At 46.1% G+C, this 17,082-nt stretch overlaps 1 protein-coding gene across 1 annotated transcript in view; it reads left to right on the top strand.

Annotated features, from left to right (window-relative positions):
* The first annotated feature begins 449 nt into the window (after window positions 1-449).
* The window catches only part of STIMATE (STIM activating enhancer), a 56,508-nt gene continuing 39,875 nt past the window's right edge, over window positions 450-17,082 (top strand). The window contains exons 1-4 of the mRNA XM_066596287.1: window positions 450-688; window positions 9,125-9,173; window positions 11,240-11,335; window positions 14,228-14,349. Of these exons, the coding sequence (XP_066452384.1) occupies window positions 541-688; window positions 9,125-9,173; window positions 11,240-11,335; window positions 14,228-14,349 (415 nt within the window). The 5' untranslated portion in view covers window positions 450-540. The remainder of the gene's footprint in view (window positions 689-9,124; window positions 9,174-11,239; window positions 11,336-14,227; window positions 14,350-17,082) is intronic.

The raw sequence follows: 17,082 nt of genomic DNA on the forward strand, positions 1-17,082 counted from the left end.
GCATTGCGTTGCGTTTTTAACATTAGAAAGTCCCATTGACAATCGCATTAACAAAAAACGCAATCGCAAGTGGAAAGGAGCCCTAAGGCTGATGTGGCCCTCAATGAAAAGGAGTTTGACATCCATGCTACAGATGCAGCCATAATAATCAGCCAATCAGAATGCAGCTTTCATTTTCCCAGCGGAAGATCAATGATAAAACGGATGATCTGGTTGGACGCCATGACTGGTCAGCACCTCCGGGGTCCGGTCTATGTACTTTTTATACAGCTGCTTCCATATTGTCTATAGACTAGATCACCGAAAGAAACCTACTGGCGTGCAACGGATTGAAAAAACCCTCCAATCAGCACGCCGCGGAGGGTAACGCCCCTTTCACGTGTTTCAGGCTGAGAACCCCGCCTACTCCGCGTCTGACAGAACGCCCTGTTACGTGTCACGAGGCACCCACGTGACCCTCTGACACGTCCCCTGCCGGCTACCGTCCTGTGGTTGCCGCGGTGACCAGCTGGGGCTGGCTCCGGGCCCGGTAACGGTGCCATGGGCCCCATCACCGGGAACAAGAGCGCGACCACCGGAGCTGGCCCCACCACGTCATCTCCGGGGTGCAGCAGCGGGGCTCTTATGGACAGTTTTGGGATCTTTCTGCAAGGCCTGCTGGCAGTGATGGCCTTCAGCATCCTTATGTGTGAGTATGGGGCTCACCTATACATTGTGCCACAGGCAGCCTGCTGGGGAGTGTGCCACCCTGTGTGTGTGGGCATAGTCACCCCTATAGTACCGGTATGTGTATGTTATACCCTGTGGGCATAGCCACCACAATAGGATGCGTATATACCGTATACCCAGGCAGTACAGGGGTCACTGTCACCCCTATAGTGTGTGTGTGTATATACTGTATACCCAGGCAGTATGGGGGGGCCTGGTCATCCCTCTATTGTGTGTTTATATACTGTATACCCAGGCAGTACAGGGGGCATGGTCACCCCTATAGTGTGTGTGTATATACTGTATATCTGGGCAGTACAGGGGACCACAATCACCCCTATAGTGTGTGTATGCTGTATACCGGGCAGTATGGGGGGGGCATGGTCACCCCTATAGTGTGTGTATATGCTGTATACCGGGCAGTATGGGGGGGGGGCATGGTCACCCCTATAGTGTGTGTATATGCTGTATACTCGGGCAGTACCGGGGGGGCATGGTCACCCCTATAGTGTGTGTATATGCTGTATACTCGGGCAGTACCGGGGGGGCACGGTCACCCCTATAGTGTGTGTATGCTGTATACTCAGGCAGTATAGGGGGGGGGGGGGGCATGGTCACCCCTATAGTGTGTGTATATGCTGTATACTCGGGCAGTACCGGGGGGGGGGCATGGTCACCCCTATAGTGTGTGTATAGGCTGTATACTCGGGCAGTACCGGGGGGGCAGGGTCACCCCTATAGTGTGTGTATAGGCTGTATACTCGGGCAGTACCGGGGGGGCAGGGTCACCCCTATAGTGTGTGTATAGGCTGTATACTCGGGCAGTACCGGGGGGGCACGGTCACCCCTATAGTGTGTGTATAGGCTGTATACTCGGGCAGTACCGGGGGGGCACGGTCACCCCTATAGTGTGTGTATATAGATCTTGTTGTGTTGCACTGCTGGCTGATGTCTGGCGAGACCCCCGGACAGTCCCCCCATGTATGCTCATCTGCCCAACAAAGAATCTGACTAGTTACATTCTGTGAGGTGAGACTTGTATCTCTGGGAGATAAGCAGCACTAGAGGGCCGGCAGTCACTTGTCCCCAAACCATCCCCATTTGGTTGAGCCAAAAGTGCATGTTAAAGGGCCATGCAGGTGAATTTTTTTTTTCTGTTATTCATTATATATATGAATATGAGCTGGTGTTACCTCACTCCTTTCTGCCTGAAACTCCTGCCCTCTTCCTTCTCAGATGGTCATGGATCTCAGTTCAGGTTATGGGTTTAAGTGTTTTCAAGCTAGTGAGTTTCTTAGTCGGTATGATGCTATTGCATGGCCCCTACTACAGGAACTGCCTAGAAGGAGAGACAAACACTTAACAGTTACTGATGATCACACAGTTATCATAGAGGAGATCACAGCTCATCTTCCTTTCTGTATACATGTAGTCTCTAGCTTATTTAGAAGGTAATGATAATTAAACTGTCCCTTGGCAAGCAGAGATGGTACAGCCTCTAGGTAATGTACTGATGTATCGTGAGATTAATGGCACAGAATAGTGAAAGTAACATCAAAATGGTGCTAGATAAGTATCCAACAGGAGGCCGCATTGCATGCAATGTATACAGAAGACCTCCAGAGTGTGACAGGCAATTAGGTGAGGGGAGGCAGGGTTGGAAAATTGTGTTTTCACCCGAGTGGCCCTTTAAGGGGCAAATTAGTTCAGGGGGATAGGTTGGTCATAACTGCCTGTGCTCATTTTCATGGTCCAAGCTGCCCCTTGTTTTGTACCCTGCTAGGGCTTCCTGCATTAAAGGGGTTCCTCTCTTGGTCCAGAGGACCCCCGTTATCTTAATGGGTGCCATACATAGTGCTGCGTCATCAGGAAAGTATTATTTTCAGGACGCTTTTGTAGTTGCAGAATTTTTGCTCCTGCCCGGTCTGACTCCTGTTGGCACTCACAACGTCCGAAGCAAAGGTGCCTACTTGAGTGCCTGAAGCATTGATGGCCTCTAAGTCCTAAAATCTCATCCCGCCTCTAGGGGCGCTGTGGTGGAAGAGTGATAGTGCTGCCACGGTCTGTGGGTGATGTTCCCCAGGCGCACTACTAGTGTGATCTCCAGGGTGATGGGATTGTTGTCCCAGTCTGGTTCTTTATGTCTTTCTATACAAATCTCATTGTTGGTGTCTGTAAGTTAATGACTATTTCAGTTCCTTTCTGCTGTGATCTTCCAGGACCGCGCTGGTGGGGCGACCGTATTGTTCCTGGCACCGTCCGCTGCTCTGAGCTGTGTTGTAACCTTTACTTCTCAGTTATGTCCTTAGAGAACAGCTGATGTTTGCTCTACAGTGTAGTCACCATGGAGTGTGCTGCCTCAGGCCCGAGCAGCGGCGGATCCGTGAGGTCGCGGGCTCACACCACTCATGTGCAGCGTGCCGCCTGCCATCTGCCTCTACACAGTGATACCTACACACATAACACGCTCCAAGATAGAGCATACTCCGGGTTTAGCACACGTCGGCTAAGTGGCAACATGGCAGATTGGTACAACGTATTAGGCACATAAAACCCACGTGCAGAATACGCTATACCGACATGGTTGTGTGAGCTTGGCCTGACGGGTACTGCAATGTTAACAGACGAGGGAGTAAGGACTGGGAGACGGACTGACTAATGCTAAGACTGTTCACATGTGCATTGTGGCATAAACCGGCGACACAGTACTGGACCCTCTGTAGGAACACCAGTGCTCAACAGCGGACCCGATGACTTGACGCCGTGAATACAGCCCAAGGCCGGGCGCACACGAGCGTGATCTCATTGCGTATTGTGTGCATGGAGTCAATACAATACATTGATTTCATGATCCATTTTATTATATGTAAAAAAATAGCGCAGCGCGTCCTGTTTTTCTACATATTGCGCACAATAGAGCCCTATTCTGTCTGGGCACATAGCATATGTGCAGCATTTACTATTACATTGTGTATGTGCGGTGTCTGATGCGCATGGTGCTAGGAAACAAAGCAAGGCGGGAAAAAAACAGGAAGCCGGTGCAGAACGCCGTGCGTGGGATGCTCAGGCATGCGCGATCACAGCTCCACACGCCGGTATAAAGCAGCACCTTCCCATACAGCTGTGTGAGCCCGGCCTCCGTCGTCCTGGCTCAGTGGTGTCATGAGCCGCTGCTCGCTGTGGTTTGTAGCTGCACCCTGCCCTTCCCCTTTTTCTATTTTTCAGAAAATTTCCATTCTAGTTCTCCATCTTATTTTAAGCCCTCTGTACGATTGCCTAATGAGTAAGCCAGAGGGCAGTATGGTGAGTGGGCCGCATACGCCCAGAGTCGCTGAACACTACATTATTAACCATGTGGTGATGGGAGCAGCCTTGTTGCAGCTCGGTGCCGTGTAATACAACCACCAGTGCCACTGAAGTACTGCTCTAGTATCTCATGAGTCTGGAACATAGAAGGCCCAAGTGGCTGTAGCCCGTTACAGTATGATCTGCTAGGAGACGCACAAGTTACCATAAACTCGGACAGGTCTGCTACTGATTTGGATATACTTGGGGATACCATTCTCCTCCTGTTCTGTGTCTTCGCCAACCGCTCCGCCCTGTGTATACAATAGTCTTCTGTAACCTTGTCTATACTGATGTAACCACACTTGGCCGTGTCATCCAGCTGCCATGTTCCTCAGTGACAATGTTTTTATGGTGATGTACACTCATTGACAAAAAATGGCGCATTTAGAGATGTCGGATTGCGTTAAAACGCGTCCTGCAGTTGTGTCTCGCACAGACATGTAAATGATGACATTTGAGGTCTGATTAGACTTGAGGTCTTGTTACCAGACATTGAAATAGTGCTTTCCCCATTGGCCTATAAAAAGGTAGTTTACCTCTTGTTGAGCTCACGGTCTTGTAGACGTTCCTCTTTGCCCAGTTAACGGACTTTTTTATACGGTGGGGACATCATTGGAATGAGAGAAGTAGAATGATCGTTATGATAAATTTCCGCCACCTGGGCCGTTCTGACCAAGGTGTTAAGTGTTGGATGCCGCGATTATGTGAGGGCACACATGGCGTACAGGCTCCGGACGGCCCAGACGGACCACCAGTAAAGAGGATTGTTTCATCTGCCTGCAAGCAGATCCAATAGTTACATTGTCCACCATCCAGACATAGATGGTGCCGTCATTACAGATCTGTCCCTCCCCGGACCAATTCCAGGCGCTTTGCCGAAGGAAATCTGGTGTCATGGTGTCTATTGTGTGTCCTGCCATTAATACTCCAACAAAGTTACCTTAGTTCAGTGGTTTCATGAAAGAGAGCCCTGGAGTACTATGGACTGGAACCATATTATCCTTGGCGACAAATCCAGGTTCTATTTGGGAACTGCCGGCAGCCATGTTCAAGTATGGAGACCTCGTGGTCAGCGCCTCAATCCGGTCTTTGCTGTGGAGCAACACACTGACCCAACAGTTGGTGTGATGGGAGCCATCGTATACGACAGTCACCCCTAGTAGTGATACAGCTCAGCGACATGGGCAGGACATGGCAGGGCTTCCAACTGGCATTTAATGCTTGCCCACACACAGAGATTTCCCAGGAATGCGTCTGCCTGGTTGCTACACTTCCTTGACCTGCGGTCGGCAGATTTGTTGCCAATCGGGCATTTATGGGACCCACTGGGACACCAGTTTTGGTAGCTTATAGGTGTGCAAGATCTAGAGGCCCAGGTACAACATCTGTGGGCAAATGTGCTACAGGATAACATACGGAGCCTTAATGTTTGACTGTATCTCCTCATGTATTCAGACTAAAGGTGGCCCATCGGGGTACTTGCGCCTCCTTAGAACTATTTTTGTCAATAAGATTTGCAGTTGGACATCTTGACCATATGATGCTACATTACAAATGTCTGAAATTTCCAGTGAAAATTGGTAAGAAGCTCTAGCAGGTCAGGACAGATTTGGGGGTTGCCACCCTTTACAGAGAAGGCTCATTTCTGCGATGCCTTGTTAGGGTACAGTAGTTATAGTGTGTGGTGGGTCTCACTATTGAGGAACCTCCTAGTTGTTGGCAGATGAATGCTTTCCCTACTGTCTTCCCCATCACTTGGATAAACTAAGCACATGTTCTCGGTAAGGACAGGCGGATAAGCTGCTGGCAGATGCCAACGTTCTGTAACTGGCATCTGCTGTCGGGTAGAGTTAAGTGGCCACCATAAAATAGTTGGACTGTCCTGTGAAGAGTGGTGGGCTCGACCATCTTGGATATGGTGTATGGCCCGTGTGATGGAATAGATGCTGTTGCTCAGGAGCTGGTGGACGGTAAGCTTACAGCTCAGGGATAAGCACACAAGTCTGCCATGTAGTCTTCAGGGTATGTTCACATGGAGCTGAAGTGCTGTGGATTTTCCACAAGAGAAACAGTCAAAATTCGCACCATTGGTTGACTTCAGAAGCCACAGCGCTCCCCTGCACTTTGGAAGCCTTTGCGCCTCTAGTGAGCGCTGCGCCACTGGTCAGGTGATGCTGTGATGTTTCCACAATGTGTGAACTCACCCTTAAAGCGGTTTTCCATGGAAATACTATTGATACTTCCTCAATCGTTGGTCAGTTGGTGTCCACCACTCATGATGCCAGCCAATCACCTGATCAGGCGCATGCTGTCAGCCCCGCTGCACACAGGTGTACAGAGCAAAAGCTGCTGCTCCGACCCCTGTGTAGTGGCCGGTACTTGTAACTGCATGTGTAGGTTGTATTAAAATCAATGGATGCAGTCCCTGCAAGTACACAGAGATCAGGACAGCAGCTTCTACTCCGTACCCATGTGTAGTGGTGCAGACTGTGAGGGCCGGAGCAATTGATTGGCCGGGGTCCCGAGTGGCAGACCCCAGGTGATCAACTATCGACTTACTATCCTGAGGATCTGTCAATAATTCCCTGGAAACCCCCTTTAAAGCGCCTGCTGACAGGTTTTTGGGGAAGCACTGTGAACTCCTAGTAAACTGAGGGATTATTTAAAGACCTTATATAAGGAAACTGCTACTTGCGGGATCCTTCCTGCGGGACAGACTCTATGGAGACTAAAGCCAGCAATCCTCGTCTGTTACAAAAAACAGATTTTGACAGTCTGCTAAACAAAAGGGCCGTTCTAGTAACCGGGACTGTCCTGCAGCCTATTATCTGTCCACAGTGTGAGCCGCGTCAGCGCTGATACTGGATACCCCGCTGACCTTTCCACCTAGTACATTGGTAAATATCAAGACAGACACACAGCAAGTAAGTGTAACCGTGTGTAGCACGTCCGTGGAGCCAAGGGGTTAATGTGACTCCCGAGCGCACGCATATGTGATAGGATCTGGCGCTATTCAAGGAGTAATGGTCCTTTTACATCGTCATGTCGTCAACAACTCGTCCCATTTAGACTGAGAATTGCACAGTCTGCGGGCACTTGGCGGTCAGGGTTTCACAATCCTTTGTGAACGATCTGTGTTTAAATGGCACGATAAGCCCCGGAGCCGGCACTGGTTTTTATGCCAGTTAAAACTGAATAACAAGTAACAAACTGGTCGTTCAGTCGTTTGCCCGCATTGAAACTTAAAGGGGTTGTCTCGCGAAAGCAAGTGGGGTTATACACTTCTGTATGGCCATATTAATGCACTTTGTAATATACATCGTGCATTAAATATGAGCCATACAGAAGTTATACACTTACCTTCCCTGCGCTGGCGTCCCCGTCTCCATGGCTCCGTCTAACTTCAGTTACTAATCGCCCGATTAGATGCGCTTGCGCAGAAGGGTCTTCTGCCTTCGGGTCTGTCCGGCAGCAGCGGCGTTCTGGCTCCGCCCCCTTCTACGCGTCATCACGTAGCTCCGCCCCATCACGTGTGCCGATTCCAGCCTCCTGATTGACTGGAATCGGCACGCGTGACGGGGCGGAGCTACGCGATGATGCGTAGAAGAGGCGGAGCCAGAACGCCCCTCATGCCAGACCGAGCCGAAGGCAGAAGACCCTTCTGCGCAAGCGCGTCTAATCGGGCGATTAGACGCTAAAGTTAGACGGAGCCATGGAGACGGGGACGCCAGCGCAGGGAAGGTAAGTGAATAACTTCTGTATGGCTCATATTTAATGCATGATGTATATTACAAAGTGCATTAATATGGCCATACAGAAGTGTATAACCCCACTTGCTTTCGCGAGACAACCCCTTTAACGATTATCGTTCAGTTTAGGTCATTTGATTTTGTGAACGATAATCGTTCCGTCTAAACGGGGCATTCGGGCTCTTTCACATTGGCGTAATAAGCAGGGAATGGAACCCATTGATTTCAAAGGGTTAATTCATATGTGTATTTTTCATGTAGCTTTTGTGGCCTGAAAACAAAAAAATTAAATGTAGCGTGTCCTATTTTGGCGCATATTACACACTGAAATAAGCCATAGAAGTTAGGAGCCAAGTGCAAATACACATAATGCATGTATTACTTTGTGGACATAAATACACCGCGTATTTACTCACACAAAAACCTGTAGAAAGGGTCGAGAAACTCTGGGTGATTCGGGGTTCAGTCGTGTTAATGCGGCGTTTATTTGTGTGACCGATCCCTTAGAGTTGGTTATATTGTTATATATACTTGTGTGGGCATTCGAGGAAATGATTGTTCTTCTTTGTCCTCTCCGTTTTGCACTGTTTCTGTGCATGTAAGGGAATCTGAGGGGTTTATGTGACACTGAGTAAGTCTATGGGGCGGAGCTTGTAAACCTTTTCTTGCGGTACGTTCTCATATACCACCCATTAGTGCAAATTTGCATCAAAAACCATATGAAAATCCAACCAAAAAGTGCGGATTTTGGTGCAGTTTTCGGTACGGGCGGCTTTCATTGACTATAATGGAACCCAGAAAAGTTTTGAGTAATTGCATAGTTGAGCTTGGAAATGTAAAGGGTTAGAAAACATGTCTGCTTGTGGTTAAAAATGGCGCTACATCTGTCCACAGGCTGTGTGTGGTATTGCAGCTTAACTTCACTCACTTATGTTTAGCTGAGCTGAAATACCAGACCAGTTGGAAATTACAGCCCTATTCTTGAGGAAAAGCAGCCATGGTGGCTCAGTGGTTAGCACTGTTGCCTTGTAGCCCTGTGGTCTGGAGTTCGAATCCAACCAGGGACAACATCTGCATGGGGTTTTCATGGTCACACTACTAATAGGTGAGTGCAGATTTGAGTCCCAGGGGCAAATGTAAGTGTGTCCGGTAAAATCAATGTTTTTCTGCTGCCTGGCAACTCTTCATATCCGGAGATCCCTATAAATACTGACAGCTTGTTGCCACTTACAGTAATGAAGTGTCTGCCATCTTTTCGCTGTGATGTGCGATGTGATATACGGACGCTTTGATTAACATGTGTGTTTTTTGATTTACAGTAAAACGTTTCCGAGAACCAAAGCACGAGCGGCGTCCCTGGAGAATATGGTAAGTTGTAGAGCAAGTGCTATATGAGGGTCTCCCAGTGTAGGAGGTGGACTTCTGTAGCAGAAAAAGCTATTCCCATATTAGAGGGCTGGTCTAGTTACTGGATAATGTGGCCCCCCCAGTGCTTGCCTGTTCCCTGGTGCCATAATCCACCACTGCAGCCCTGGTGTGCATTTGTGACAGATGATGTCATCAGAAGTCAGGTGACCGCTACATCCCATCAGAGGCTGCAGCATCACTGCTCGTTCTTCCGGCATCAGCGCTCGCATCCTGAGGGACATGATGCCAGGAGTTCAGGAACGTGGCACAGCGCTTGCTGTGAATTCGCCAAATGGGCATGGACAGGTAGATGATTCTTTAAAATCACATGAATGGGTGATATTTGGCATCACATAGTTGTGACTGCAGCACGTTAGTAGCAAAGGGGATGGTGACCACATGCCGTTTCTCAACCATTCAGGCCACAAGATTTTAACCCTTTCCAATCCAAGTTTCCTGCCACGCCCCGACCCTGCACACATCCCAGCTCTTATTTATTTTGGGTGGGAAAGGGCTTTTGTGGATTTCATGGAATTACTCAACCGAAACCCTTCGCCTGACATGGGAGCTATGCAGAGAAAGCTCTGTGAAAAACTACTGCTAAACGTACATGGTTTGTGGAGTCCATAAAATAAAATACAAAAAAAATGATTGCAATATAAAGAAGCCCCGTGGGAAATGTTAATTATCAACTCTTTTGTGGTGTTTGACTATCTGTCTTGGGGCTTATTCACATGGACGAGAATCTCACGTGAATTGGGTGTTGCAAGATGTACGAATAAGAACTGCATTCTTTTCCACCTTTTTTTTTTTTTTTCCCCTTTAAATTTTCTTTTCCCTTGCAGCGTCGAAAAAAATGTCTATTTTCAACCATTGTTTTCAATGAGACCTTAAAAGACATGGCATGCATGCACGTACTGTGCAATATGCATGTGAGTGCGATGTGATGTTTCCCATTGAAATCAATGATAAACACTTGCGATCCTCTGATGCGCGTCAAACACGTGCCTGAGGATCGCAATTTCACAAAAGAGATGCAAGGCCTTTTTGAATCAAAAAATGCTTCTCCTCAGCATGAAAATCGCACATTGGCAAGCGCAATATTGCACTAGCGCTTGTGAATTTAGCCTTTCAAGGAGAAAAACTCAACTGTGAACTTTTCAAAAAAATATTGGTAAATGTTAAATTTTTTTTTTTAAACAAAATTTATTGATGGAAATTTACCACTAAACTACAAGATGTCACGTAAAAGCAATCTCAGAATCGCTTTGATAAGTATAAGCATTCAAAAGTTATTTTTTTTAAAGGGGAGGGAAAAAATGAAAATGGGGGGAAAAAAACAAAAGGGCCTCGTCATTAAGGGGTTAAGCGTTAGCTGATCTGATATTTTCCTGATTGCTTGGGTTTAGTATTATGTGATCTAATGTACGAGAGGGATGGCCTATGGGAAAAATTGCATACATTACTGCACTGAGAGCATATTTAATGCTTCCAAATAGCGGGGGAATCCCCGGGGATCTGATAAAAGTGCACTTTACGATCGAACTCTGTCTTTACCCATGACTGCCTCGCCTAATCTCCAGTCATATAAGCATCAAGGATACTTAAGTATCGATGTCTGGATCTGTTTTATGTAATAGAAAATGCTGAGCTCATCCCACCGGGCTTTTCTTATGGGGCAGCACCTATTTCGTGGCCATCCAATTGTATCTCTCCTCCTGTAATGTTCCACCATAATAGAACCTCGATATCCAGTTCTTATATAAGGATCCGTTCCCATCATAGGCTTCGTCATGTTAACTAGAAGATTAGCATTCATGCTCTTCACCGTACACAGCTCTGAAAGTCAGGATTATGCACAGCGGCCTGTTCTTGTGCAAAACAAAGTATGCAAGACATGTTAGTGTTCCAGAAAGTGCAGACTGTAATGATGTGACTATTTACTATCTTTTTTGCTTCTTTTTGAGTTTTTTTTCATATTTTATTAGTAATTTGCGGTGGTGATAATGTCGTCTTCTTGTCTGCAGGTTCCTAGATACCTCCAAGCAAGCGATTGGAATGCTTTTCATCCATTTTGCAAATGTCTACTTATCAGATCTTACAAGAGAAGATCCGTGCTCACTGTAAGATTCCTACAGTATTCTATTGCTGATTACCTTTCTGGTATTCATATCATTTTCTATTTAGTTTACGGATTCAGTCAGCAGCTCTATGTAGGTGAAAGGGAAGGCTTCACCATAACTTTATGAATACTGTTAGCATCAGTGATAAAATCTCACGCGCCACTGCAAGAGTTGTGCAGGAGGGACTACTTCTGGTGCTTTCCCTCTCTGTACAGTAAGCTGCTCCACAGCTCTGATTGACAGCTGTAGTAGTCTCCTGGTTGCATGCTACAGCTGTCAGTGCTATGGAGCAGAGGGGCAGCCCCTGAGGAAGAAGTCCCGGCTGCAGAGAACTGTTGGTGGAGGGTACGGCAGAACAAAAGTTGGATTTATGAGCGATAGTGGTACTTGCAGTATTCACAAAAGTATGGCGATACCTCACTCCCTCACAGCTACATAAAGCTGTCAGCAGTTTTACATTGGTAACACTGCTGAGAGACGGCGTTTAAACAGATTAAACTAAACCGTAAAAAGAATCCTTTATGGTTGAGTCTGGACGGGGCTGATTTGCTGCAGGATGTCCTCAGCAGGCATTCTACTGTAGATCCGCCACGGAAAGCCTGCCTCTAAACGTGCACCGTTTGGTGCAGATTTCATCCTGTATTCCTGTGCGGAATTCGCCCCCTTATTGAGAAGAGCTCAATTCCGCAGCGGAAACGGTGATAAAATTAATCTGCTGCAGAATTGAATTTTGCACACTGGTATTGTGTGGGTTATTCCCGTAGCTTGTGGATGAGATTTTCAAAATCGCACCCACTTTGCTCCTACTGTAAATGCAGCAGAATTTCTGTGCAGAGGGTCTGCATAAATATTCCTCAGCAAATTCGCCCCTTGTGAAAGTTAGTATATACTGCAATACTACTGCAGTAAATAGTACAAGTGATCACAAGTTCAATTCCCTAAGCCTGCTAAAAAAAATGTAGAATAAGGTTTAAATACAATTTTAAAATGGTAAAAAAAAAGTAACAGTTCAAAAAAATCCTTTCCCCATTTTTCCATAAATTTAAACTGTGAAAAAAACACATATTTGGTATCTCCATGTTCAGAAGTTCTATTAAAATATTACAGTGGTAAACACTGTCAACAAAAAAAAAAGTTAAATTGCAGAATGTTAGTTCTTTATTTTTTATTAGTCCAGCGCCTAAAACAATAGAAAATTGAATAGAAAGTGATCAAAAGATGTATGTAAACCAAAATGATACTAATAAAAACTGTGATATCCAGATATAGTGACAGCAGCTCAAATCCAGGTGCAATAAAAAGAATTTTCTTTATTCCATCAGTATTACTGATGGAATAAAGAAAATTCTTTTTATTGCACCTGGATTTGAGCTGCTGTCACTATATCTGGATATCACGTTGCATCTAGGAAGATATTGGTCCATCTTCTGTTCGTGACTGTGCAGCCCCAAAGCCTCCCCTTGAGAGGGTATTTTTCCCATTTTAGTGCTGTTGGTTATCTACTACAACATACGGTTACTAATAAAACCTGTAAGTTGCTTCACAAAATATGAGCCCTCACACAGCCCATTCTATGGGGAAAAAAAGTTCTGGGTCTCAGAATATGGCAACAGAGAGCAATTATTGCTTAGAAAAAGAAGTTTGTTTTAAAAAGTAGAAAAATCCCAAACTGCTATATTGCTGTAATCATACTGACGCACAGATTAACCCTTTCCAATCCAATTTGTATGCCGGTTCTCCTAGGGGGCTTACTCTTTTTCTGCCATTATACAATGGTGCTATCTGCTGGCTAAAGCCAGTACTGCATGAGGTGACATGTTGGATAGGCTCTGACAGCAGAGAGGCTGCAATATACAGTAAGAGAACCCCGACGGACGTCTTCCAACATCGGAGCTGTACAGCCTTAAACCATAATGTCTTCAAAGGTCAGACAGTGGATTGGAAAGGGTTAAAGTTCACGTGTCTTTTTATCCTGCACCATGAATTGCGTAAGAATGTACCTACCTCAAAGATGGTGCAATTGCGTTTTTATTTCACACAATTTAGAAATGTTTTAATGTTTTCCAGTTCATTAAATGGTACAATTAAAAAATACAACACATACCACAAAGAAGCGCCCGCATACGGCTTGATTCTTGATTCAGTCTATAGGCCAAGCCAAAGCTCAGGGGCTATAGGCAAGACCCAGTGGGGAAACGTCCAGAGGCAGCTCTTCAGCCGTAGGCCAAGACCATTAGAATCCTGAGTCTGGATATTTAGCGCACAGAGAGCTATCCCTCATAATTTTCATTGTGAGGATGGAATCCAATCTTTTACTTATGCAAGGTTGTTCCACTAAGGACTAGCTGACAATACTCTTAGCGCTCACTTCAATCAGTGGTGATACTATCTGATACTATGGTGATTTTCTATCCTATCCTATGGACAGGAAAAAGGGACTGAGGAGGTGAAGGGTGTGCCCGATTTAAAGAGATCTGGAGGGAGGTGGGGTCTCTCATAGGTGCTGTCATAGGCATGAGGGGAAAATAAAAGTTATTGCTCCTGGAAGGTGGGGATGAAAGTAAAGTTCTAGTCTTGAAGTGACTAAGCATTGTATTCTCTCTGCCATGTGTACTCGGTGGTGTGTGATTCGGCTTGCCTGATATTATCCACGCATTCTGAATGCAGCAGTAGGATGTACATGTATATGTGACCATGAAACGTGCTGTATTAATACCTGTAGGCCTGCTGGCAATGAATCTTGGGGTGTTTTGGGAGACAATCTCAGTACATCGCCAGGATGTTATGTAGCTATTATATTCTTTCCTCATTTTCTATAACTCATTCGTATTGATGGCGGTGTGTAATGTTGTGATCGTTTCTTGACTCTTGCTGCTTTTTGTCTTTTGACAGCTATCTAATCAACTTCCTCCTGGATGCCACGCTGGGCATGTTACTTATTTACGCAGGGGTCCGAGCCGTGAGCTGCGTGGTTGAATGGCGGCAGTGGGATTCCTTAAGGTTTGGAGAATATGGTATGTAGTGTATATACAATGAGCACTTGTAAATGTTGGCAGCAGGTCCAGTGCTTGGTTTCCTTAGTATAGACCAGTGTTTCCCAACTCCAGTCCTCAGGGACCACCAACAAGTCATATTTTCAGGATATCCTATGGTAAGAACACCTGTGGCAATGTCTGAGGCACCAACAATAATTACATCACCTGTGCAACCCTGGGGAAATCCTGAAAACATGACCTGTTGGCGGTCCCTGAGGACTGGAGTTGGGGAACACTGCTATAGAAGATGAAGGGATTTACATTGGGATTTTTGAAGTTTAGGAGGAAGTGAAGCAATAAGAAAGGCATCTTGCAAGGAATTAAAAAAAACTGATGGTTAAAATTGTACCTGCAGTAAAACTTTGGAGCCCCATCGTTGCTATGGATGGCATCTTTTTTTAAAGGACCCATTGTCTCTTTTGACATGTCTGTTTAAATACTTAGACTCCCCATGAAATGAAGAATCTTTTCTTAGAATGGTGTCTTTGTTGTTCCTCCTAGAGATGTATGAATAATGTGACAACTGGGTGTTATCACTCCCCCTGCTAAAGGACTGTATTCCTTCCTGTAAGTGGCGAATTAAAGGAGATTATGCTATACCAAATTTCTGACGCTGACTTGGCGCTCTCCACAAGGAGAAATGGTATTTCTTCTGGCCTACATCACAAGTCCCTCACCCAGCTAACCAGAACTCTATTGGAACAGCCTGTCTGTAGATGGGGGTATTTGGCATAGCACTCATTCACATGGGCATATTGTCACTGCTTATTACGCACACCTATTTCTGTGCACAACATGCGGTGAATGGAGGCAATGAAAGTCTATGGACTTTCGGTCTTCTATTCACACCTACGTTGGAACTGTAAGGGGTAAAAGTAAAGTCCCCTGTAACATCCGTATAAAAACCAGGAGAAATAAATTGCAGCATGCTCTATTTCTCCTCGTTTTATATGGAGCCCTTGAAGGGCTGCGTATTGAAATGCTCCCGCCTCACAATGCCTGCGAATGTACAGCATTTAATACAGAGCCTCACTCTGGGCAGAAAAAAGTCACACTTCGCATATCCGTGACGTTCTAATCCCCGGCATGCGCAGTGCTTATCGCAGCCCTACGCGATCTCTGCAAGCTCCTCTGCCGACAGAGCGTAGGGGCTGCGTTGAGTACAACGCTGCGAGACTCGCAGCGTTGTACTCCTATGGCCATGTGAACGAGCTCTTATAGAGAAGAATCTGGTTTTGGCTTCCATTGCCAATCATGTTGCGAGGCCTGTTTAAAAGGTTGGCCCTGCATAAGAAAGCTACCTTCAATAGGTGGCGCTGCAGAGCCACTATATCACCTGCTATCTGCATACCTTAGGCAGATAAGAGTATAACAAGCAGCACACAGGAATCCTTCTTAAAAATTACATTTTTTGATGTGTCTTTATTGTGTCCATTTTAAAAGCGACGTTTCGGCCTCCTACAGGCCTTTTTCAAGCCATCTGCATACCTTATTTTCCAGAGGAGCATTGCTTGGCCTAGACATCTCCTCAAGCCTACTTGGCGCTCTCCGCCAGGAGAAACCATACCCCTCCTGACCCGCTGCAGTGTAGGCACATATCCTATTGTTAGGGGAAATGGTAACATGCAGTTGATAATTTGATGTTTCCAGGAAGAATGGCACAACGTCACTTGTAAGGAAGGTGCTTCAGCATTGTTAGATCATGGGGTATTTTTAAGAACGTGGCTTCATTAATATCTCTTAATTTGACATCTGGAAATGAAGCTGCCAGGGAGCTTACTAATCAGGGGTAGGAGACGGAGCCAAGAGAAGCGGTTAGTCCATATAATTTACTTCTCTATGACACCAGCATGAATAATCTTCCACTTCCCATCAGTGACTTCAGAGCCCGGCATGAGTCCTCCTCTGCTGCTCACGGCTTTCAGTGTGTCATTTGCCTGTTGACTGTAGATTTGTGTTCCTGGATTTTCTGAATGTCTGAGTCACTTTTTCCTGTTGTACATCTTATGCCACTTTCTGGCACCGTGTCAGCGGCTGTGAAGGAAGCCAATATTGTTGGGCTTCTCTGACGGGTGTAAGAGGAATATGAATGTATATATTATATCCCCACCCGGAACAACGTGGAAACTCCTTCATGTTTACATTTTTGAAAATGAAGGGGTCTCTATGTTGCTAAGGGTGGATTTCTTTTAATAAATATTTAATCAATATAATAGAATATTCCACTTACACCCCTGTCAGAGAAGCCCAATAACACTGGCTTACTTCACTACTTTGGTAGTCATTGCTGCGCTCTCAGTTGTACCTCATGTGATACGATTTGGCATGCAAAATCGTTTGCGCAAACCGCAATCAAAGCAACCCTGCACAGAAGCGTCACTCACTGGCCTCTGGCTCCGCTCTGCGCATGCATCGGCTGCCCGGCAGCCGGCACATGAAAGAGCCAGGGCCGCGGGAGAGGTGAGTGTCACGCTGCTCTCTGCAGACGTTCGGGTTGGGTCCAGCTGTGAGAATTCTGGCAGCCAGATCCGACCCGGCCGTCTGCAGGCGGCCTTAATGTTTACCCTTACAGAATTCCAAAATCTGGCTTTCTAGCCTTCTATATAGGACTACTAAATGCCCGTCTAAAGCAACGTCTGTGTAGCTAGTTTGGTAGACCAGATATCCGTTACAGATCAGGTACTGGTGCATTTCTCAGATGGCCTTACATCC

Source organism: Eleutherodactylus coqui, chromosome 3, assembly GCF_035609145.1.
Source record: "Eleutherodactylus coqui strain aEleCoq1 chromosome 3, aEleCoq1.hap1, whole genome shotgun sequence".
NCBI classification, from domain to species: Eukaryota; Metazoa; Chordata; class Amphibia; order Anura; family Eleutherodactylidae; genus Eleutherodactylus; species Eleutherodactylus coqui.